The 24,793-nt window shown below is 42.2% G+C and overlaps 1 protein-coding gene across 4 annotated transcripts in view; it reads right to left on the bottom strand.

Annotated features, from left to right (window-relative positions):
- Positions 1 to 646: 646 nt before the first annotated feature.
- Positions 647 to 24,793, bottom strand: part of UNKL (unk like zinc finger) — a 154,178-nt gene continuing 130,031 nt past the window's right edge. For all 4 annotated transcript variants that reach the window (XM_033963272.1, XM_033963271.1, XM_033963273.1 and 1 more), the window contains 4 exons: positions 10,386 to 10,604; positions 7,070 to 7,272; positions 4,759 to 5,016; positions 647 to 2,664 (listed from right to left, as the gene is read on the bottom strand). In XM_033963272.1, coding sequence (XP_033819163.1) covers positions 2,509 to 2,664; positions 4,759 to 5,016; positions 7,070 to 7,272; positions 10,386 to 10,604 — 836 coding nt within the window. In that variant the 3' untranslated portion in view covers positions 647 to 2,508. The remainder of the gene's footprint in view (positions 2,665 to 4,758; positions 5,017 to 7,069; positions 7,273 to 10,385; positions 10,605 to 24,793) is intronic.

Genomic DNA, 24,793 nt, shown 5'->3' on the forward strand with positions numbered 1-24,793 from the left:
GAGACTGTTTAAGGTTCTTGCACCAGAAATCTCATTTTGAGATAAGTTTTCTTAAACTACTGGTCTTGAATGTTGTATTGCAAGACTGAAAAGGATGTCTAAGCTCCAAACTCCTCTCTGCGCCTGGACACATGGAAAGGAACTGAAGCAGGAGTGATAGGGCCCTTTGCTGGTCATACAAATTAACTTCTTGCACTGAATGTGAGCGTATGAATGTACACGATATGTAACACAGTAGTAGGTCTTTCAATTTTAAGCTTATACTTGTGTCACTCAAAATACATAGAAAAGTTAACGTGACAAGTAACTTCTCTAAAGTACGGTTCATTCTATAAAATATAACAAGATGCAGTGTTAACTTTACAGTAATTTTTTTCTCCTGAATTGCAAACTCCTAACCATCAGAATTCAATATGAATGGAAAGCTATTAATACATCGAGTAAGAATGTAAAAAACCAAACTATACCTGTAAAAAAAAATATATATCAAAAGCACCACTGCCTGGTTATATATTGAAATCCAAATCCGAATGTGATCATCTCTGGGGGAAAAAGGTGATTAAAGTAGCAGATCCAAAATGTTGACAGTGGCTGATTTTTCATGTTACGAGTCCATAAGCAGCCTCCAAAAGTTGCAAGTTTCAAATTCTGTAACTTTCATTTCTTTTTCCACATAAAAGGATGGGGTATTACAAATTGTTTGCTCTAGCATAATTCATTATAACCTTGATTTTTTGTTTCTGGTGTCTTTAGTCACCTTTTCTAAGAGATGGTCACAAATCAATTTCATAGCCAGGGTGAATGAACGAAAAGAATCAAGACAATTTCTTCGAAACAATCAAGACAATTTCTTTTTTTTTTTTAAGTGCACAGATCACTATTTTTTTCAATTATTAAATTAAAAAGTTCATAATTAAGAACAAAGGGTTTTTCTCAATTCTTTTAAATGCACATTCAAAGTTTCTAGCACAAAATTGCATAAAAAAAAAAAAGGATAGTGCTTTTCGAGTATACTTGCAAAATATTTCTTTCTCTCCTTTTGCAAGCTGGATTGGGGGTAAGGCATAGGCACTTAGAAAAAAGATGCCATGTGACCTCTCTCCACATCTTGAGCAGTATCGACATGCACAAAAGCATGAGGTTAGGAGTTATACAATGTCACTATTAACAGCTACAGAAACAACTGATTGCAAACAATATGCAAATGCACCCATGTTGAAGAAAATTGGTTCCTTTCATAAAACAGCACCGTTATTTCCCCACATAGAGGCCACCCCCATGTATAGGCCGCAGGAAATGCCAATTTAAGTTTCTAAAAGTCTTGGATAAGCCGTCCCATGTTGCTAGCCGTTGCGTATCTAAGAGTTTTAGAAACCTAAATTGGCCTATACAATGGGATGGCCTATACCAGTATATCAACCCCCCTCCCCTCCTTAAATACCTCCTCCAAACACGCTGTTGCAGGGCAGGAGCGATGTCTGCAATCTCAAGCCTCGCCCCCGCGCCCTTCCTGGTTGGCTGCGGCTTGAGATCACGAACATCGCTCCTGCCCAGCGCAGCGTGTTTGGAGAAGGCAAACATGATCGTCCTGCAGGTATTTAAGGGGGGGGGGGATGATATAGTGTTCCAAATATAGGCTGCCCCATTTAAGCAAGCCGTGCCCACTAGGCCGGTTTGCTAAATCTATGTATAGGCCGCGGCCTATATATGGGGAAATACGGTACCTGCCTAAGTATACTGTGCCTTACCAATATCTTCTTTCTGCTGGTTACGTTTATAAATAGTATTTGTTTGCACTTAAACTTGAAAACTGTAAAAATCCTAGGCAAGTTTTTTCCACTACAAGATAATGTTCATTTAATAAGTACTAATTTCAGAATATGAAATCTAACAATTTACTATACTATGATTTAACAGTAATAAATTGACATGAAATATTTTAAAGTTCACAGTACACATATAAAGCTTGATATCGCATATTTAAAAAATAACCTACAAAGCAGCTCAAAGCAAAATTTATAATAACCTCTAAACAAACAAAATAAAACTGGTTAACAAAGTGCTTTTACAAGAATTAAACTTCTTCAAATAACCTAGTAACCAGCAGTGTTAGACTGATCCCCAAATGCTGCCATTGGACTGTAAGCTCCACCTTTGCTCCTTCCTGTGCTTGTTCAGTGAACCCTTGAGAGTGTTTTGAGAGGAGGGAAGAATGGGTGGCTTTAACAAACATCTTATGGGAAACCTTATTTGGGCAGACGTAGGCCCATTTCTATGAACATCTGGAATGAGGTGGGGTGGGAATCGGAGCTTTCCAAAAGACCAGCCCATGTCGAAACAGGGATCAGTCTTGCACTAACAAATGGATTACTTTACTACATCTAAAAATATTTTAATAGCTAGTAGAACATTAAAAAAAACCCAAACAACTGCCGTTATCAGTTGGTTTGCAGGATACTAGCTGCAGTCCCTCAAAGGGCTGCAGGCGGTGAGTACCATGAACATTCATCACCATTTCATGATTTTCGTCTTGCAGTAAGGGCATTCTGGTTTGCTAGGTGCACAGTGCTCGCATAGTACGTAATGCTGGCATGGCTGCAGGACCACGCTGCGGTTATGTTCTTGGCAGACGATGCACTTCTTTGAATGAAGCTGAAAAATGACCTGTTGTATTGAGAAGAAGAAGTTGTGAACACAAAAGCCCATAGGGGAGGTGGCAGTCACACGGACTGTAGATTTCTGAAAGGACACACGCCAGTCCACGCTTGCATTAGCCCACAGGATGCTCCTGCTGACATGGCTTATGGGTCTATCATACAGCAATGCCAAATCATCAGACACACGAGAGCTGGTTTATCTAAGATTTATCCCAGATTTTTCAAAAAAATTCCCAGTTTTTGATAGAACCCCCCCCCCCCCACCCTTAACAGATGTAAAATTAGAAACAATTTTTGCATTACAACTTTGACACTTCTCCCTGGAGTTGCTAAATATTAGCAAATATAATTGAATAAGTTCTTATTTAAATGTCAACAACCAGCAGGGAAAGGGTTATGCTGGTTGCTGCCTGGAGATATGAAGAACTTCAAAGGGAAAACAGGAGGAAGCAAGGGCAAATTAAATACATAGAGAAATAAATGTAGATAGAAGCAATCATTTAATAAGCCCTGTGGAACAGCAGTAGAAAGGGCCTGGATAAGGCCAGTAATCTCCAAACTGTGGGTCAGGACCCCAAATGGGAGTCACAGGAACAGGGCTGATCCCATTTCCTTCAGGACCTTACATTGTGCTCTATGCCCCATAATAGCAATCAGCTATTATGCTTCACAGGACCTTCACAGACCCTGCCCCTATGAGAACACAGGGCCCTCTGCTGACTTCTGCCACCACTGTTGCTACCCTGATGTTTAAATAAAATGGAGGAGGAAGTAGGGGGTCATAATAAATAAGGTTTTTAAAGCACTTATTTTGGATATGTGACACACAGCTGCTGCATAAGGCACCAAATATCTAGCCCAAAGGGAAGCCTGCTCCCACCTTATTTTAAGCCACATAGAGAGAGAAAAGGGATGCAAAACACTGTGTGGGACATCCTACCAAGAAATTCACAGATAAATGTGTCACAAGCTATGCAGAGCTCTTTAGCCTGCTGCACCCTGTAAGGGTTTGAACTGAAAACCCTGATTTTAGAAAGCAAAGGTTTAATGCTTCCTGTATTCTGGACAAATTCTGATCCAGGCAGACTTATACTAAGTGGAACAGGTTATAAACTCTACATCTTACCTACAAAAACTACAGCACATCTCTTTGCCAGGGCTGTATATTAAGAGTGTGAGAGAGGACAAAGAATGTTCTCCTTTTATCATTTACTATATTATCAAGCTATCATTTTTTTATTTTTTTTTTTCAAATTCACAAAACAAAATTAGTCAGTAGGGCAAGTTATCCTTAATCCTATTTCATGCAAATGGTTACCAAAAACTGGAAAAATTGAAAATCAACTTAATTTCTCCTTTTGGTGGGACTCTTTATGTTTATGCTACAAATATGAGAAAATGAATTCAGAAATGTTGTGTAATAATAAGTTATTTAAATTAACATGGAGTCCATAGACAAATTTTGTTAATGATGATTAGCTGGATTATTCTCCTGATTTACACATCCAGGGAGGGTGGGTGGGTGGAGGGATATTATATTTTGATGTTATCATTGATCAGTAAGTTCAATATGATTTTCACTATGTCTGAAATAATGCATTTTGTTTTTGTTCTTGTATTGGGGTGGGAGGGAGGGGAAAATGTTTTTGAAGTATTTCTATGATTGATGTAAATGCAATTTTGAAATTAATTATACGTATATGTATATTTTAATGCATTGTTTTGGAATGAAAAATTAATAAAGATTTATATTAAAAAAATCCTATTTCTCATGTAATACCTTCCTACTGGTATGAAAGGGGGAGGGGGTAGAGTTTATTAACAAATATATTTTTACATACTTGCTTAGTCAAATAACTTCTAAAGACACTCTGAAAATGCTGAAAATATATAGATATCAAAGTTGGTATTTGTGGTTCTTCTCTTTTTTAGTTTCTTCCGAAATAAGGAACAATTCATGAACAGTAAACATGACAAAACCAGCAGAATCTCCTGGTTTCATGGTTTGTGATATTTTAACCATGACAGCTGATGATTTAACTAAAACTGTCACAAAAGAACCACAGTCCCATCGTCATGTATGTGGTAGGGAGACACTCACCCCATCGATGGTTTCTAGATCTGAGCGCAGCTGGTTCTGCAGAGAATGAAGCTTTGGTAAAGGAAGCTTGTCTATCTCCCCGAATTTCCTCCCCACTGGAAGTTTTGGGGACAGACATACAACATCAAAATCTTCTTGTAGCTTCTTGAGCTGGCTTTCCACTTCTTCCTTCTTCAGCAGGGCCAGTTGCCTGTCTGCATCTGCTAGTTTGGCACGCTCTTTTGCTTCCTGAGCCTCCTTCTGCCATGCGTCACAGGCCTTAGACAAAGCCAAGACAATAATTAGAAAGCAAACTTAATGGTAGGAAAGAGAGAAAAAATATATAACAGCTAAGCTTTCCCTTAAGTGCTTCTATACAGTCACATTTTGGATTCTGTTAAGGAAACAGAGCCCACACTCTAGTACAGGGTCTCAAACTCAAACCCTTTGCAGGGCCACATTTTGGATTTGTAGGTACTTGGAGGGCCTCAGAAATGATAGTTAATGTCTTATTAAAGCTAATATTATTAATGTCTTATTAAAGCTAATATTATTAATATTATAATTTATAGCTAAAGAGACATATGATCAAGAAACTGTTTTATTTTACTTTTGTGATTATGATAAACATACCAAGGGCCTCAAAATATTACCTGGCGGGCCGCATGTGGCCCCTGGGCTGTGAGTCTGAGACCACTGCTCTAGTACGTCACCTCCTGATTCAAAGTACAGTGCATTCTCGCTATCCACATGTTCCATATTCACAAATTTGTTTATTCACGCAAAATAAAGTGCAACCCATTTTCGCTATTTATGGGAGACTTTTGATGTAACAATACTCGTGCACTGCTCTACGAATATCTAAACTAAACCTTAAGTTTATATACCGCATACTCTCCATAATTATAGAGCTCGGCACGGTTTACAAGAGCTTAATGGGATTGGAGGTTGAGTACAGGGGGGAAGAGAGCATTACATTTTTGTGAACAGCCAAGTTTTCAGGTGCTTTCGGAAAAGTTGAAAGGAGCCCAGATTCCGTAGTGGGGCAGTAAGATTATTCCAAAGCCCTGCGATTCTGAAGAAGAGAGATTTCCCCAATTTTCCCGCATAGAGGATATCTTTTAGCGAGGGGAAGGATAGTTTAAGTTTTTGGGTGGACCTGGTGGTATCAGGACTCGAGGAGTTCCAAGATAGTGGAATTAGGGGAGGGAGGATGCTGATGGGAACACACTCTTCACGACTGTGAATAAGTGAAAATGCCCATGAATAGCGAAAATGGGTTACACTTTTAATTTGCTCAAATAAGAAAAAAATTGTGAATACGGAACACACAGATAACGAGAACGCACTGTACTTTGAATCAAACTTTTTTATTTTTTTAAAACAAGCTACGTTAACAGCTTCCTACTACATCCTCCGGCAACACGTTCCAGAGTTTAACTATTCTTCAAGTAAAAAGAATATTTCCTCCTATTGGTTTGAAAAGTATTTCTGGCTTTGAAATAATCTCTGATCAGAAGTTTATAAAAATCTATTCAAATGGAAACAAAGAGGACTCTTTACAAGAGGTGTTTCTGTTAAAATGAGCAAATGTTATATATAAAATATCTAAAAATAAAGGTTACAGCAAGAATAGAGGATATATTTGAGAATTATTATAGTATGGTGCTATATAATGTGGACAAAGAGAGGGAAATTACCTCATGTTTATGTAACCACAGGAAAAGGCAAAAAGTGAGTTACCAAGCAAGAGGATCCAGTCAATTTTGGTAATTTATTATTGTTAATAATCTAAAATCCAACTGCTAAGGTAACCTGACATGCACAGAGCACTAGCTGTTGGCTTTGGAGGCATGCTGTGTCTGCCAGAATTTGATGTTCTCAGGACGGACCTGTGTGTCATGCTACCTAACTCCCGATGCAGGCTATCTGCAGAAAACACGGCCATATTAAGTCATCTCAGGGTCACCTTAGCATTTGAATTTGGCTGACCGAAGCTGTCTGGAGCACAATGAGCACTTTTTATGTGTGAAGAGAAGGAAGCACTGGCTTTCCTGTGCTATTTCAGAATCACAGCTTCTCCAGAAACCACCTGAAACTGAACTTTTTGCCTTAGGGCTTAACTTTATTAACATGTGCACCCATGTTCCTGTGCATGCATGTTATTAATACCTAGGCCTCGATGCACAAAACAGGACCCACCTGTGATAAAATAATGTGAACTGACCTTTCTAAAACAGTCCCATTCTTTCATCTCCATACCCCCTCACCTAATTTACATACTATTTTAACTAGGCATGTTACATTACTGACACAAATACTAGCCTATCACCTGTTTGACTTGTTGCCAAGAATCTTCCCAACGCTTTATTTTCCTCTTCGCCTCATCAAGTTCCCGGCGAACTCGGGCCAGCTCACTGCCGTTGGAGTTTGTACTTGTTGAGGATGTCGTTCCACTGGTGAACACAGGGGAAGGGCTGGGCGAGAAACTTCCAGTAACAAAATCCCAAATGCTGCCAGTCACTCCATTTAATCCTGTCGCATATTACAAGGAATAAAAGGTAAGGATATGTTCTACAGAGAGCTGCAGTATCACTTGGCGCCAGAAAAAACTATGTATATGAGACAAACATTCTAATTTTAGATACATATTCTTTTCAGGAAGTATCTGTAAAACTCAAAATGATGAATTAAACCAATGATTCCCCAAATGGTATTCAAGATCACCATCTATATCTGATTTCAGGACATCTGCAACATTCATAATTCATGAGACATTTGCATATATTTACTGTAAAGAATATGATCATTTGCATAACTGAGCTCTCAAGACCAGAATTTGGGGACCATGGAGCTAAGAATTTATTTATTTTTCTAAGCATATTCCCTGGAGGGGAACAGTAACCAGTGGAGGAGTAAGAGATGCCATGCCGTCATGCCTCCAGTGCTCATCTGGTCAGTTTTGGCCACCTTTTTGGCACTTATTTGTCATTAAAACAGGTCTAGCCTCAAATGTTCAAATTTTGCCCTGGATGTTTTCTGCAAAGTTCTATTATTGCAGAAAAACGTCCAAATTTTTGTAATGAATGATTAACTTTTCCCATGATAAGATATTTGATTAGGGGGGAAATGGGTGGGCTTTACTTGTTACTTCATAATACATGATTATTTGAATAGTTTCATAGTAATGATACTTCTATGTATTATTGAGTAGGGAGGGAGGGGAGGAGAGGTTATTCTATTCAATAAGAATTTATATATTAGATTTTTTTTATATAATATTTAAAATATTACAGAATATTAATTTGTAATGAAATGTTATACTTAATGCATATATGAGAGTTAATCAAGTGTGTATCTTTAAGTTCATAAGAGTTTTAACTGCTACACTTGTTGTAACATGCAAAAATGAATAAAGAATTTAAAGAAAAACGTCCAAATCGTAAGCCTATCCTAATCCTGCTCAAAACACTGCACACAAATAGCACTAAAAAATGTGTTTTAAAAAAGACAAATGTGGACATTTTATCAAGCAAAACTTCCAAATTCCATTTTATAACATTTTTTCTGCCATTTTTCTCTTTCGAAAATGACCCCCTTAATTTATTACCACTATCTTAATATTACTTGGAGGTTTACAGAACATTTTTATCAAATATGGTTCACCAACACATTCAGCAATCATCATCCTATTACAATTGATGGCTGTATCAACTATGTCAAAATATCATGCTTACATGATGTTACATGTATGTACATGATTTAAAAACTGCCTTCAGGATCAAGCATGAAAAGCATTCAATGTACACCATTCCCAATCTTTTTTTTTTCATAGGATGAGGCAGCAGCAGAATACATAGCTATAATCTGCTGAGAAACTTGTTATAAGCAGAACAGACAAGTTTTAATAAATGAATGGAATAGTATGTGCACAGAACTTCTTCCTTGTGGAGAGCACACCCCCATCCCACCCTTAGGCAATCCTCCATGTCTTCTCTTCCACTCCTTACACCTTATCCATTCTCCTCCCCTCCTCCCACTAAAGCCTTCTTTCTGTTCTCTGGGTCCCCAACCATAGGGCCATCGCAATAAAGGGTGTGCCAGTCTTTATACACTAGTTACTGTAGCTCACAATCTTGTGAATATACTATGTAAATGGAATTTTGTGCAAGATCTGTGCGCAAAGTCTCAAGTAGATAACATCGTTGTCGTTAGGTGCCATCGACTCATGTTCAAGTCCTAGCGACTTGATGAATTGCAGATCTAAAAAGAAATCTGTTTTGTGCTAGTCCGGAAAGGTCCTCCAGTGTCATCCCCATGGTTGTTTTCAACATGTTCGGCCCTTTTCGCCTGGTTCCTTTGATCTTCCCAAACACAATGTCCACCTCCAGTGATCTCTCTTCTTCCGATGGTATGACCAAAATAAGACAGTTGTAGCTTCGAGTGACATAGCCAGTTTGATCTCTTCCATAATTGATTTGTTATTTCTTCTGGTGGTCCACGGAATGCATAAAATCCTTCTCCAGCACCAAAGAAGAAAGAAGACAGTCGTAGCTTCGAGTGACATGGCCAGTTTGATCTCTTCCATAATTGATTTGTTCGTTCTTCTGGTGGTCCACGGAATGCATAAAATCCTTCTCCAGCACCAAAGAAGAAAGAAGACAGTCGTAGCTTCGAGTGACATAGCCAGTTTGATCTATTCCAGAATTGAATTGTTAGTTCTTCTGGTGGTCCATGGAATGCCTAAAATCCTTCTCCAGCACCAAAGAACAAAGAAGACCGACTCATCTGAGCTTTGGTGCTGGAGATATCATTACACAGCACATTTAAATGGCATGCTAATGAAGATATTAGATATTTATTGCAGATGCAGAGCAACTTACAGAAGACACAAAGGCTGAGCATGGGTTTAATTCAAGCCCTGAACTGCAGTAAAGGCTTAACTCATTTTCTGTGTCAACACTAGTGAGGATTTGATTACTATTTCTTCTCTTTCAGGGAGCATTCTGGGTCTATAAATTTTTCTGCCTTCCTTGAGGAGGAGCCAAGGGGACAGGTGTACTAGAACAAAGAAATTCTGGACCATTGTCACTGTGTATTAACACTTCTCCTTGCACACATCCAGACATCCACACAGTTCTACAATGTTAAGAATAGAATTAAAGCACATGTGATGAAATATCAGCATGCAACTCCTGTGGTGATACACAATTTTCTTGTGTACCAAAATATAGTTACCTCTAGTGCAGATCCATGTGTATTAGCACATGTTTTTGTGTAAATCCATATGTATTCAATTTACATACTGCATCAGGAAGCAATTTTCCCTTTCACACATGTGTTAAGAAACCCTGCACCGAGATCTGATGCACAGATCTCTGCATCAACTCCTCTGCCTAGGAAAGCAACCTCCACATTCTTCTAGCCACAAATCAGAACCAAAGGCTTTATTCACCATGCTCTTAAGCATAGGCAGAAGAATAGGGTGGGCCACTGGGGCCAAGGATACACCAATATTTTGTCCCAACACAGTAATTAAGCAAAGTGAGTAGGTTTTTCAAACTGTACAGGTGTTCTGGGCAGCCCCAGGCTCACAGTGATGTTATGTACAACTGATGTGGACTCTAGGCCCCCTCCAGTATACTTACCTAAGGAATTGTGTGAGGAGGCAGATGTACCCAAAATGCTATGTTCAGACTTCAAAGGCTGGGACTGTTGCTGGTGAGGGGTCATGCTGGATGACAGAAAAGACTGTGACAGGGAACTGAGCGGAGAAGTGGAAAGAGAAGAGGATGAATGCAGAGACGAGGAACGAGCCAGAGATCCTGGAATATTGACAGGAGCAGAGCTTCCCAACAACCTCTGACCTAGCAAAAAGGAAAAGAATAAAATAAGCAACATCTATTATATTACCGGATTGCAAAAACCCAAATTAATTGAAATAACTACAAGTATTTATGTTAAATGAACAATGTGTTTTAAGTACAAAACACACACATGATAAAACAGAAAAGCTACAGTACTTTTCTTTGTAAAGAAATTATAATTATATGCATTCATAAGACTGCTTGCAATTTTTTTAAATTTAAATTTGTATTCATTTATTAAATCTTGCAAGTTATACACTTGTTTAAGTAAAACAGAGTATATTCCAAACTGAAACTTTCTAAAATAGAAAGAAAATTAAACATTGAGAAACAAAAAAAACTTTGGAATATTTCTCCTCCTTAGGCCTCAATAAATGGGAGAGAAAACAATTTAAGGGAGTAATTACAAATTTAAATCATAGGAAATGCTTAGATGGACCATCTCGGCTAATATAAAGTTTTTTCATCCGGTAGCATCAGTCAACTTCTTAAGGTCTATAAAAGACCCGAGATGTTTAGGAAGGAAAAACACATATTTTAAAGACATATATCTGACAATGCATTTACAGGGATATGCTAACAAAAAAGAGGCACCCAATGCTCTTGTTTCATCTCGTATTAAAAGAAATTCTCTTCTTCTCTCCTGAGTGGATTTTGTCACGTCTGGATATATCCATATTTTCTGACCACAGAAGGGAACCTGCTTACAATTTTATTTTATTCATATACCTCAAAGATAGGATCCCTCCCCCAAACTGCCCTGAATGATTTTTTTTCAGTTTGCAGTATAAGTCTAAATAAATAAATAATTTGGATTACAGCAAACAGAAGCCACCTTTTTTTTAAATTAGAAAACATGGCAGCCCGTAGCATCCTGAGACATGCAATCCTGTTTGTCTTAAAAGATAGGCCTTAAAATAAGTTGACATATTCCTAAATAGAGATTATGTTCTTACCTTGCTAATATCTTTTTAAGTAGATAGGCATGTCACTCGGACAATAGGGTATTCTCCCCATGCTTGCGAGCCTTGCAAAAGAAATCCACTCTAGGTTTTCAACTTCTCCTTCCCAGAGAGTGCTGCTACTGCTTTGTACCAAAGCAGGAGATAGACTTATATAGAACACATAATAAGGAGGAGAAACTCCCTGAAATACATTTCTGATCTGCTCTGAAAGAAGTAGAGGCAGTCCCCAGGTTAAAGCTGTTCTTAAGCTGGATTTGTATGCAACTCAGAGCTTGCAGATTTTAAGATTCTTGCTGCTTACCTCTGCTCCCAGCTGACAAAAGGGCCAACTGTCCCTACCAGTGTTCTCTCTAAGGTACACAAACAGTTTCAGTGCGCTAAATTCTTTTCTAAACACACAATGCATAGTACTATGCATTGTGTATTTAGAAAAGAAAAAGAGTTTAGCGCACTGATACTGTTTGTGGACTTTTTACAAGTTTATTATTGTTTAATAAAATAATTTTTGGAAGATCCTTCTAAGGTACAGCATTGCACAACCACACGCTGTTCTTAATGTGGCCAAGCATCATTCCTGAATCTGCAACAGGAGAAGTGTAGGAATCTATGCCACTGGAAATAACTGCTCAGTGAAATCAAATGAAAATGCAACTGCGTTAAGTACGATTCATACTTAAGTCGGGCATCTGTAACTCGGAGATTGCCTAAATGGCATAATTAAACAATCCAAACATCAAAATAACCAAATATACATTCCCCAATGTGTTAAGGCAATAGATTATTCTTCATATCTGACTGGAATCAAAATCTCAGTTGTTACTCAAACTTTCTGACTGCATACCACGAACGGCATAGACGCGAGTACCACTCTCCCTGGGTGGCTTGCCATTTTGTGAAGTATTCGCCCTATCATGGGCCATGGAGAAAACACGAGCAAGAGATTATTCTTTGGCCACGATTGGACCAGCGCGTCCAGCCCTACACTTCCGGGCTTGGAATTTTGACAGAAGAAACAGTCTGCTTTCTTGTTGCGTGCCACAGCTATCAGGTCAAAAGTTGGGCGGCCCCAGCAATGAACAATGGCTTAAATGCTTTTGCAGATAACGTCCACTCTCCCCAGGTCTAATGTCATGCCTGCTGAGGCAATTGGTCTTGTCCATTCCTGCTACATGCACTGCAGAAATCGCTTGAAGATGGAGCTCTGCCCATCAGAACAAACAATTGGGTTTCCAGACACAGTGGAGTACTTTTGATGCTCTCTTGGCGATTGAAATATACCACCATTGTAGCATTGCCTAAGAAGACTCGGACAATCGAATGGCACAAAGCTCCAGCATGTTGATGAACCACTTTCTCTAGGAGGCCAATCACTGCCCTTGAACTGGGCACCTGTTGCAATGACCTCCCCAGTTGAATAGGTTGACACCCATTGTCAGAAAAACCCATGAAGTTATACAGAAGAGCATGCCTCTCAATAATGACTGTGGACAGAGTCATCAAGACATGCTGTTTCAGGATTCCAGGGTCCACAGGAGTGTCATCTGAAGTGAGTCCATTTGCAGAGACCATTGAAACAGCATCACATTCTGAAGGGGGGATCCATGTGAGCCTTAGCCCAAGGAACCACATCTCGTAGTGACTGCCATGGAGCCTAACACCTAATTGAGAGCAAATCTTCTGTCTGCATGCTTCTGGAAGATAATACAGCCTTCTGCTATGTAGAATAGAACTCCCAAGTATTCCAGGGATTGGGACAGAACCAGAAGGCTCTTGTGAAAATTCACTATCCAACCCAGGCTCTACAAGACCTAGACCACTTGATTCACTGCTCATTCTCCTTCTGAGAATGAAGGGGCTCTGATCAGCCAGTCATCTAGGTACAGATGCATTTGTAATCCTGCCCTGCAGAAATGCACAGCAATCACAACCATCACTTTGGTGAATGTACAGGGTGCTGTTGCCAGACCACAGGGGAACACCAAGAACTGGAAATGTTTCTCCAGAACATGGAGTTTCAGGAACTTCCTGTGCTCCGGAAATATGGCAATATGTAGGTAGGCTTCCGTCAAGTCTAGGGAAGCCAGAAATTCCCTCAGCACTACCACTGCAATGACTGACCACAACGTTTCCATGCAAAAGCATGGAACGTTTAGAGCCATGCTGATGTGTGCGCGATCCAGTATTGGTCTCCAATCTTCTGAGCCTTTCTGGGAGTATAAAGTATATGGATTATCTGCTTGAGCCCGATTCTTAGGGGCGGCACTGGCTCTATAGCTTGAATGTCTATCAGTCTCTGCACTGTTGCTAAGACTTTGCTTGCCTTCTGTGATTGCCCCGCTGGGGAGTCCACAAACCAGTTTGTTAAAGGATAGGCGAACTTGAGCTTGTAACCTTGCCGAATGATCTCTAGGACCCAATAGTCTGATGAGATCTGTGTCCAAGCCTCTGTAAATTCAGAGCTTTCCTCCTATCTTCAGAGGAAGGGCTGTAGTCCTGGTGTCGGGCTTTCTTGGATGCTGGAGCAGGATGAGAACTGGAAGCTTGGTTTCACCTCAGTCCTGTAATTCTTTGTGTTTATCCCTGATAAGATCTCTGAGATAAGGCTCCATCTGAGAATTGATTAAAATTCCAGGATCCAAGAAAATTAGACCGTCAAGAACCTCTAGTGGTTACTGGTCTGCTGTTAGGTAGAGATTTCAGCCGACGATCTGTCACGCTGGTCATAAGATGGTCCAGACCCTTTCCGAACATCTGTCCTTTGAAGGGAAGTCTGCTGAGTGTAGCCTTAGAGGTAGAGTCTCCTGCCTATTGCCTGATCCAGAGCATTCTGCGGGATGAGATCAAACAAACAAGAGATTTTGCTCATGACCCTGATAATGTCATAGAGCAATCGGCCACATAATTTTCCCCTTTCTAGCATAAGCTGGGGCAGAGGCTCGCCCTCTGCCACAGTGAGCCCACGAATCTTGGAATGACAAGCGCTTGCCACAAAAGAACTGCTGCAGCTGCTTTGATCGCTAAGGCCAAAGCTTCAAACTGCCTTTTCAGGACCACATTCACCTTGCGATCATTTAATAAAACACCTTCTAATCTAATCTAATCTTTGGTTTATATACCAGGTCATCTCCCAGTGGAGCTCAACTCGGTTCACATATAATTAAGACTAGAGTACATAGCAGAAAACATAAGAGAAGGAAGAACTAATTAAAAACTAAAGTACATAAGAAAAGCATAAGAAAAATAACTATAATATTATCATTTCGTTGAGGCTGTAGTTAAACCATTTAAAAATTGCAAGAACAACAAAGTTTTCAGGAATTTACGAAATAATTGCAGCTGGCCTAAAGCCTAATGGAGTCAGGAAGTTCATTTCAGATCTCTACAAACTTGAAAACAAAAGATCGACTGAGCTTCCCAGCAGATTTAATTCCCTTAAAGAAAGGGAAGGCTAACTTCTAACTCATTTCTTTGTGTGTTTCTCAAATGGCAAAGTCTAAGGGTATTCCAACATAAGGGGACAAAAGGATCAAATATTCCAAAGAGAAGCTTGAAGATTCTGCATGCGCATTTAAACTGGATCTTAAAGTGAACTGGGAGCCAGTGAAGACACATGGCCACCAAGGAATTCACCTTAGGCTGAGTGAACATCTGCTGGACACTCCTGTGCCACAGGATACAGCTTCTCCATTGTTTTGGCTCCTTTAAAGAGCCCTCAGGAACATCCTAGTGCTCTGTGACAAACAACTCATATCAGGATGCCAGTGAAATGACAAAGGCTGTGTTCTTACTCCACTCAGGAAAGAATACTGAGCGGACAGTGCCTGCTGGAGGTCTAACTGCAACTCTCGCAAAGAGTCAGTAATGAGCTCTAATAGCCCTGCAGGCTTGAATAGCTGGGGTACTGTGGTGTCTTCCCCTTGGTTAAGGGCTACCACAGTCTCTTCTGTACTTCTCCAAAATTTGTGATCCTGTATCTCCCTGCAGAGAAAACTCGCTGTGAGATAGCAACAGCATACAGTCTGACTCCTTGTCTTCAGAGTCCCATCAGAAAGGTCTACAGAATCTTGGCCAGCCTCTGTAATTGGGATGGGTGTGCCCTGGGATCCCAAGCCCACACCACCTCCCTTGCAGGGCCCCCGACTTGCTGCTAGACTTCAAACGAGGATCTTGGTTATCCAAATAAGCTCTCCACATCAAATTCAGAAATTCAGGAGAAAAGTCTTTACTAGGCAATACTGAGTCCCCTTTAGGTAACTTCACCTTACATCTCTTGGGCTCCATAGCTTCCACGCTCCTATACTTAGGTAAGCCACTGTTCTAGGGCTCTGAAAGAGATTTTCGCCTGGCAGACAAGCCCCTTCAATGTCTTCTCAGCCCTAGAGACCTACAAGAAGGCTAAGCCCGAAGCTCCTTCCTCCCTTCATGCACTGTAGAACCTCTTCTATCATCCATCCAACCAAATTTGGAATGAATTAGGGGTAAAAGAGCCTGAGGTCTTCAGCCCTGCCAGATTTGAAGAAAAATGAGAACTTTTGAAGAGTGAGAACATTGGGGGGGGGGGGGGGGGGGGAATCAGGCAATCCAAGATGGCTGCCATGGCAGCGTTTTGGCACTAAAAAAACCTCCCTAACTAAACTTAAAAACAGGATTTTAGAGGCGGAAACCTTAGAGGAAGTGGAAGAAACCTTTAAAAACAGGTTTTTCAGACAACCCCCACCCCCACAATTTTGTACATAGACTGTAATAACCTTACTCACTATTACGTGCTCTGAAGGTGCTGCAGCCTGCCTCAGTTCTAAGTAGCAGCTGGATCTGGGAGAAGAATCACTGCCTCAAATCATTCAGTCCTCCAAATGCTGAGTTCTTTAGGTTGCCAGTTAGACTGATACTCAAAACAACCTACACTCAAGCCCCTGCAATTCAGTAAGTTAAGCTTTTAAGGGTATTGGCCCTGAGCTCCTCAAAGTTTTCTGCACGCTGGCCAAACAAGTCCCCAAGGATTAACCTGTCAGCTGCAGACTAGAGTCTGTTTGTTCTCCACAAAGGCAGAGATCACCCCCACACAGGGGAGCTCCAGTGCAACGAAATCTTCAAAAAACACAAAAAACCCCCACCGAAAATAATAAAGAAATACACTTCTCCCTCGGTATTCGCAGGGGATAGGGGCAGAGCCGGACCACGAAGTGTGGAAAACCGCGAATAACTTTTTGTCTGTCTCCGACCCACCCCCGCCTCCCCCCGGCCCTACCTGGTGGTCCAGCGGGCTTTCGGGGCAGAAGCGATCTTCCTACATTCCTGCCTTGTATAGATCGCCAATAGGAAATGGCTGCCGTAAGCTCCCATCGTAGTCTCGAGAGACTACGGGAACTCACAGCAGCCATTTCCTATTGGCGATCTACACAGGGCAGGAGCATAGGAAGATTGCTCCTGACCCGAAAGCACGCTAGACCACCAGGTAAGGAGTAATCTGTGAAATGCTGAATTATATCTGAATTACTTTGAGATGTCATGTTCTGAATGAGGCACTTAGATATATAAATGACATTTTGCTACTACTACTACTTACAAGTATATCTATAGCGCTACTAGACATTTTAAGTCCTGTGGGGAGGCGGGAAGGTCCTAAACTATGGCTTTTTTTTCTGCCCCCCCCCCAAAAAAAAATAAAATAAAATCACAGATAATCGAAACCACGAACCCCAAAACCAAATAGGGAGGAGGAAGTGTATACACAGCAGATCAGAAAGACACCTTCCAGCTCACATACAGAAGGAAAAACTGAAGGGGGCAGCAGAGCCCTCTGGAGGAGGAGGAGGAGAAGAAGTTGAAATTCTGGAGTGGATTCCTTCTGCATGGCTCACGAACATGGGGAGAATACTCTATTGTCCAGAACAACAAACCTATTGCACTAGAATGACAGTCATTACCTAATCTTTTCAAAAGGATCCAATATTTCAGTACAAAATAACTGATGGCTAGCTTAACTACAAAAGCCTCCAATTCAGCAGACATTCCCTCCATTTGTACCCAAGATGATTTAAAATAAAGAAACAACAAAATATATAAAGAAATATATAAAAAAAAAACAAAACTAGAGTGAATGAAAGCATAGCCCATCCATCCACGTGAAAAAATACAGCAGTACCATGCAATTGCTCATTACTTGACAACAGAGGAAAAAGTAACAAACATTTGTGACAGAAATGGATCACCAGGCCCATTGAGGCCAACCACATCATCATTTTAGATGAAGGCAGAAAGGGGCCAACAATCTTCTGTAGTGTGCAAAGGTATATCCCAGCTGCTGAATGCAGAAGCTTCACCACATCTTGGATAATGCCCCTTCTCCAAGCACACGCAGGCCAAGTTGATCACACAGTGGTGGTGTTATCCGACAGAGCCAGGAAAGGATTTGTTCTCCCAGAAAACACCCTTTTAAAAGGCTTCTTTTGAGCATCTGCCAGCACTATCTAACACTACAACCACCAGCAGCCAGCCCACTTCCTTCCATTTTGCCTCATCTGCTCTGCGTAATATACAGGTCCTCCTGCTCACCTTCTCCTACCAAAACTACTAACTCCAAATCTGCAATACCTTACCAAGACTCCAAAACCAAAATTCTTCTTCATCATCACCAGCATATCTAAGCCCAAGAACGGGTTTTTTTAAAACACTCAGTATATGGGAGAAAGATGAACAGACAATTCACCTGATGACAACCTGGCCCACTCTGCAAAAAATCTGCCTGTGGGCCACGAACACACCTCTTGCACTCTCTAAATAATTTCCAGCCTGCCACAATTTCAGAGACTTCTGTACACCAGAAGTATGCATCTCAGCCTCAGCTGTCTGCCCCAACTCCCCCCCAGAGACTTCACTTCTCCTGCTCATCTATCCCAGTGTCTTCAGTTCCATTCCACCTTGTCCTCAAGCTACCCAATCTCGCTGAAGCCCCAAAACAGAACAGCAACCACTGTGTAGCTTTTTGCCCCTCCTCTTCATGCTGAGTTAGATTTCCTATCTGGTTCCCACAAACACACAAAAAAAATCCTCCCACTTACTTTTGTTTGTATACACACCTGTGCGAAACCCTTCCAGAAAGCTCCGAGCTCTTCACCTCATATAACCCCAATAGACAGAGGACACCTATCAGTAAAGCACACTATTTGAATTTTAAACTGTATATTCTATTACTGCAAACAGGCAATCTAGAGCTGACTATGTCCATGCACGCAAGGTGAAAGCAATAGCTTACCACCCTAGCCAACTTCCACTTGCCTCCCTGAACGCAGCGTGAGATCTTGTTGCAAAAAAACTGAACAGTATCTCAAGGCGACATTGAATGCTTGAGTGTTTGGAACACCATTGGTAGATGACTACACTTTTAGCTACTAGCCAAGTATGTTAAATATCTGTTATTTTCCACAATAAAGTGCAGCTATTGAAGGTTCTTTTAATAAAATACTGGTAGATATTTTTGCATAAAGTGTCTTTTTCTTAGTTGATGACAGGAGAATGTTTTCCTATTCTTTTGTGGTTGTAACACTATAAGTGGGGTTCTAAGGAATCTGATACCACTTGTTATAATAAGCATATCGGAGACTTTGTAGTGTTATTTCTGTACTGATGACATAAAATGTCTTTTTATCAATGAATTACTACCGAGTATGAAAACATAAAGGTTATAAACTATAATGCCAGGAAATGTGCTCCATTAACACCCCCTCCTTTTTTTACTAAACCGCGGAAGAGTTTTTTTAGTGCAGGCCGGCACACATAGGAACTCTATGAATGTTGGGAGCAGCGCAGAACATTCAGCATGCCGGCCTGTGCTAAAAACTACTTCTGCGGTTTTGTAAAAGGGGGGTGGGGGGGGAAGCAAAAATAGCAAATTTTAAGAAAATGGAGCTTTATGTAATTAGTGGCTTTGAGGGACCCCAAGAATTTTTCAAATTTATTTTCTGATCAAGTACAATCGTTCCATTCCACAAAAAAGGTTGCAGGACAGAGGCTGAGAACTACAGACCAGTGAGTCTCGCATCTATAGTGAGCAAACTAATGGAAACCCTAGTCAAACACCAATTGGATAAGATCCTGGATGAAGAGAATCTACGGGATCCCCGTCAACATGGATTTACCAAGGGGAAGTCCTGCCAATCCAACTTGATCAGCTTCTTTGACTGGGTGACGGGGAAGCTCGATGTTGGAGAGTCCTTGGACATTGTATACTTGGACTTCAGCAAAGCATTTGATAGTGTCCCACACCGCAGGTTGTTATGCAAAATGAGTTCTATAGGATTAGGTGACACTTTGACAAAATGGGTTGGGGACTGGCTTAGTGGTAGGCTTCAGAGGGTGGTGGTGAATGGCACCCCCTCCGTAACGACGGCAGTGATCAGCGGAGTGCCACAGGGCTCGGTCTTAGGCCCGATCCTTTTCAATATCTTTATAAGGGACTTGGCTGAGGGGCTTCGCGGTAAAATAACGTTATTCGCCGATGACGCCAAACTATGTAATATAACAAGCAAGAGCACAACGAACAATATGAAACACGACCTACTCCTATTAGAGCAATGGTCAAGGACCTGGCAACTGAGTTTCAATGCCAAGAAATGCAAAGTCATGCACCTTGGCAGTCAAAATCCATGCGAAACTTACACCCTAAATGACGAGATCCTAGCAAGGACTGTTGCAGAACGGGACTTAGGGGTGATCATCAGTGAAGACATGAAGGCTGCCAATCAAGTGGAGCGGGCTTCATCTAAGGCTAGGCAGATCATAGGATGTATACGTAGAAGTTTCGTCAGCCATAAGCCTGAAGTCATTATGCCGTTGTATAGATCCATGGTGAGGCCCCATCTGGAATATTGCGTGCAATTCTGGAGGCCTCATTACCGCAAGGATGTGCTGAGGCTTGAGTCAGTCCAGCGAATGGCCACCCGGATGGTCTCGGGACTCAGGGATCTCCCGTACGAGGAACGGCTAGATAAATTGCGGCTATACTCACTCGAGGAACGCAGAGAGAGGGGAGATATGATCGAGACGTTCAAGTACCTCACGGGCCGTATCGAGGTAGAAGAGGTTTTCTTTTTTTTCAAAGGTCCGACGGCGACAAGAGGACATTCATGGAAAATCAGGGGGGGGGGGGGGGAAGTTACACGGCGACACCAGGAAATACTTTTTCACCGAAAGAGTGGTTGATCGCTGGAATAGACTTCCACTTCAGGTGATCGAGGCAAGCAGCGTGCCTGATTTTAAGAAGAAATGGGATCATCACGTGGGATCTCTGCACAGAGTTAAATAGGGAAGGGTCATTGGGGTGGGCAGACTAGATGGGCCGCGGCCCTTATCTGCCGTCTTTTTCTATGTTTCTAAGTTCATAGGAAAAACTTCAATTCACACAGTTTTTCCAACTCTAGTTTTTTTTCTGGACAACCCTTACCCAGTAACCAAGCAGCCTGCATGTTTCCAGTTCTCTACAGTATTAATATTTCAACAGGTGGTGTCACATGCATATGAGCTTCTCCCTTTTTCCACCCAGCTAAGGAAGCAATAGTGGGAAAAGCCTGCAGAACTGGCTCTCTGCCCCTCTAATAGGTAAAGCTTCCCCAGAGTACTTTAGATTAGGCTTAAGACGCATTAAAAAAAATCTCTGCAACCTGAGATTTAAACAAAAGAAAAAAATCCTGCGTAGCCTGCTTCGGCAGAATCTTGAGGTTTTGTTTCAGCCCTTCCAAGCCCTAACCTGTATCTTTGCATGGAATAAAAAAAAAAAAAAACAGGTTGCCTTTGGCAGTGTATATGATCTTAAAACATTCCACTGGGGGCAAGAGGAGAAGGAAACAACCAACTCAGCAGATAAAGAAAGCTACCTCACCATAAAGGGATAATGCTTCAATGAGGAGGTTGTGAGGGAGAGAGAAGCTGGAGACCATTGATCTCTGGACAGCTCTCATATAAGAACATAAGAACATAAGCAGTGCCTCCGCCGGGACAGACCATAGGTCCATCCCGCCCAGCAGTCCGCTCCCACGGCGGCCCGAACAGGTCACGGCCTGTCTGAGTCACCAGAAGGGGCCCCCTTGCCACCTTGGTTTCCCATTGAGTCCTATCTTCCCATCGAAGTCCTAACCTTCCGGTCTTGCACATGCACGACCTGGTTGGATTTCTATACTTATTACCTGGTTAGCTTTCTATACCTGTGTTACATCCCAGCACCTCTCTCAGTATCCCACGATCCCCCTATCCCTCAGGAATCCGTCCAATCCCTGTTTGAATCCTTGTACCGTACTCTGCCTGATCACTTCCTCCGGTAGCGCATTCCAAGTGTCCACGACCCTTTGTGTGAAAAAAAACTTCCTTGCATTTGTTCTGAACCTATCTCCCTTCAGTTTCTCCGAATGCCCCCTCATGCCTGTTGACCCCTTCAGCCTGAAGAATCTGTCCCTATCCACCCTCTCTATGCCCCTCATGATCTTGAAGGTCTCTATCATATCTCCCCTGAGCCTCCTTTTTTCCAGAGAGAAGAGCCCCAGCCTATCCAACCTCTCGGCGTATGGGCAGTGTTCCAGCCCTCTTACCAGTTTCGTTGCTCTCCTTTGGACTCTCTCAAGTACCGCCATGTCCTTCTTGAGGTACGGCGACCAATATTGAACGCAGTATTCCAGATGTGGACGCACCATCGCTCGATACAATGGCATGATGACTTCCCGCGTCCTGGTTGTTATGCCCCTCTTTATGATGCCCAGCATCCTGTTGGCTTTTTTCGAGGCTGCTGCGCACTGTGCAGATGGCTTCAGTGATGCATCCACCAGCACACCCAAGTCTCTCTCAAGACTGCTGTCTCCCAACAATACCCCTCCCAATTTGTAGTTGAACAACGGGTTCTTTTTCCCTATATGCATGACCTTGCATTTTTCCACGTTAAAGCGCATTTGCCATTTGTTTGCCCAGTCTTCCAGCTTGTCCAGGTCCCTTTGCAGGTCCTCACACTCCTCCATGGACCTAACTCTGCCGCACAGTTTGGTATCGTCTGCAAATTTTATAACCTCGCACTTTGCCTCCTTTTCCAGGTCATTGATAAATATGTTGAAAAGTAACGGCCCCAGCACCGATCCCTGTGGCACACCGCTCGTGACTCCCCGCCAGTCAGAGTATTGTCCCTTTACTCCGACCCTCTGCAGTCTACCCGACAACCAGTGCTCGATCCATCTGTGCACATCCCCTCCCACCCCGTGGTTCCACAGCTTCCTAAGCAGCCTTTCATGTGGCACCTTGTCGAAAGCCTTTTGAAAATCAAGGTAAATGATGTCTATAGGTTCACCATTGTCCACCCGACTGCTTATTCCCTCAAAGAAGTACAGAAGGTTCGTTAAGCATGACCTTCCCTTACAGAATCCATGCTGGCTTGTTCTCAGTAGGCCATATCTCTCGATGTGCTCACAAATACCGTCCTTGATCATAGCTTCCACCATCTTCCCTATAATTGAAGTCAGGCTCACCGGCCTGTAGTTCCCGGGGTCACCCCTCGATCCCTTCTTGAAGATAGGTGTGACATTCGCCAATTTCCAGTCCTCTGGTACCTCTCCAGTTTTCAAGGATAGGTTGCAAACATGCTGGATTGTGCCCGCTATTTCTTGTCTTAGTTCTTTCAGAACCCTTGGGTGGATCCCGTCCGGGCCCGGCGATTTGCCGCATTTTAACCTGTCTATCTGCTTGAGGACATCCTCCTTACTTACCTCTATGTGTTCTAATTTTTCAGCCTGTTCCCCACTCATGAGCTCCTCTGAGTCCGGTATGGGCAATACAAGATGTGATCTGTAGGAGAATCCTCGAATATTCCTGGTTGATGATAGGCATCCACCTCCCCCACCATACTTCCTCAAAAAAACATTAGACAGCTAGAAATGGGTCTCCTCAGACTGCGATACCCAATTCTAGTCTTAAAGTGTCTTTTCCTGGTGAAGAGGGTTGTCCTTCTGTAAAACTATTATTAAAGGGAAGCACATCATTCAGGAACCTCCATAGTAATAAGATTTGAGTCTCTTTAAAAAAACTCTCTCTCAATCCAGATAAGAGTCGCCCCAAGTTGGATCCAGCATCCCCAGGATGGGTCCCAGGTTGCTCTTCCTGCAGGTTAACAGGAGGCAGGAGAGAGAGGAATTGAACATTCCTATACATAACCTAAAATCTCCTGGACAGATTAACTGCTGGTGTGTCCTGCATGATGGAGGTTATGTGATATTAGGAGCTCCTTTGCCTGGATCCACCATATTGCCTGGTCAGGACTAGGGCAAGATAGGACCTCAATGTTCCAGCCATGCTTCTTGTCTTGGGGCTCCTGTCTAGAGAGCCAAAACAGGTTATATGGTTTCATCCTCTGTAAGGGAGCTACATTTTGAAGAGTCTTGCAACTTTAGGGACCAAAATCAGAGGTTGGCTGAAAAATATTTATGGGAGGTCCCTCCTCACCTCAGACCCAGGACCACCGAGGGGAGGGGGGGGGGGGCAGCAGTAGCAAGATTCCCCCAAGACAGGCCTCCAAGGGAGACCCAGAGCCAGCCATGGAAAAGTCATCTGGATTCCACAGCCCCATGCCAAATAAAGGTTCAAGAGATTTGAGCTTACCTCCCATGCTACTTCTGCATAACCTACTGCAGGCTGCCAACCTCTCGACAGCCATCTACCACCCACCAAGACTGCTCTGATCCCAGCAAGAACACTGGCTGAGCATTCTGCCAGCAACCCGCCCCTGCCTAGAAGCTGCCCGGAGACTATTATATTTCCACAGCATACTGGAATTGTGAAACCAGCTCCCCCTCTGCCACCAGAGCAATAGACAGCCTGTTGCCCTTCCAAAAAGCCGTGAAGATAATCCTATTCTCATTCCAGCACATACCAACCTTAAGACCCTAACCACCTAGCCACACTGAACCAGCGATACTTAAAGCCACCTGGAACACATACTACCATGTTTCCCTGAAAATAAGACACTGTCATATATTAATTTTGGGCCCAAAAAAGGTACTAGGTCTTATTTTTGGGGAAGTCATTTTTTTTCATGTACTGTACATTGATTAACTCTCCCTTCCTCTCCTCCACCCCAATTCTTCATATTTCCTTTCTCTCCCACACATGTGTAGCATCTTTCCTCCCCTCGACTAGGACTTATTTTCAGGGATAGGGCTTATATTAAGACCTACCCCAAAAATCATGCTAGGGCTT

The sequence above is a fragment of the Geotrypetes seraphini genome, chromosome 11 (genome assembly GCF_902459505.1).
Source record: "Geotrypetes seraphini chromosome 11, aGeoSer1.1, whole genome shotgun sequence".
NCBI lineage: Eukaryota > Metazoa > Chordata > Amphibia > Gymnophiona > Dermophiidae > Geotrypetes > Geotrypetes seraphini.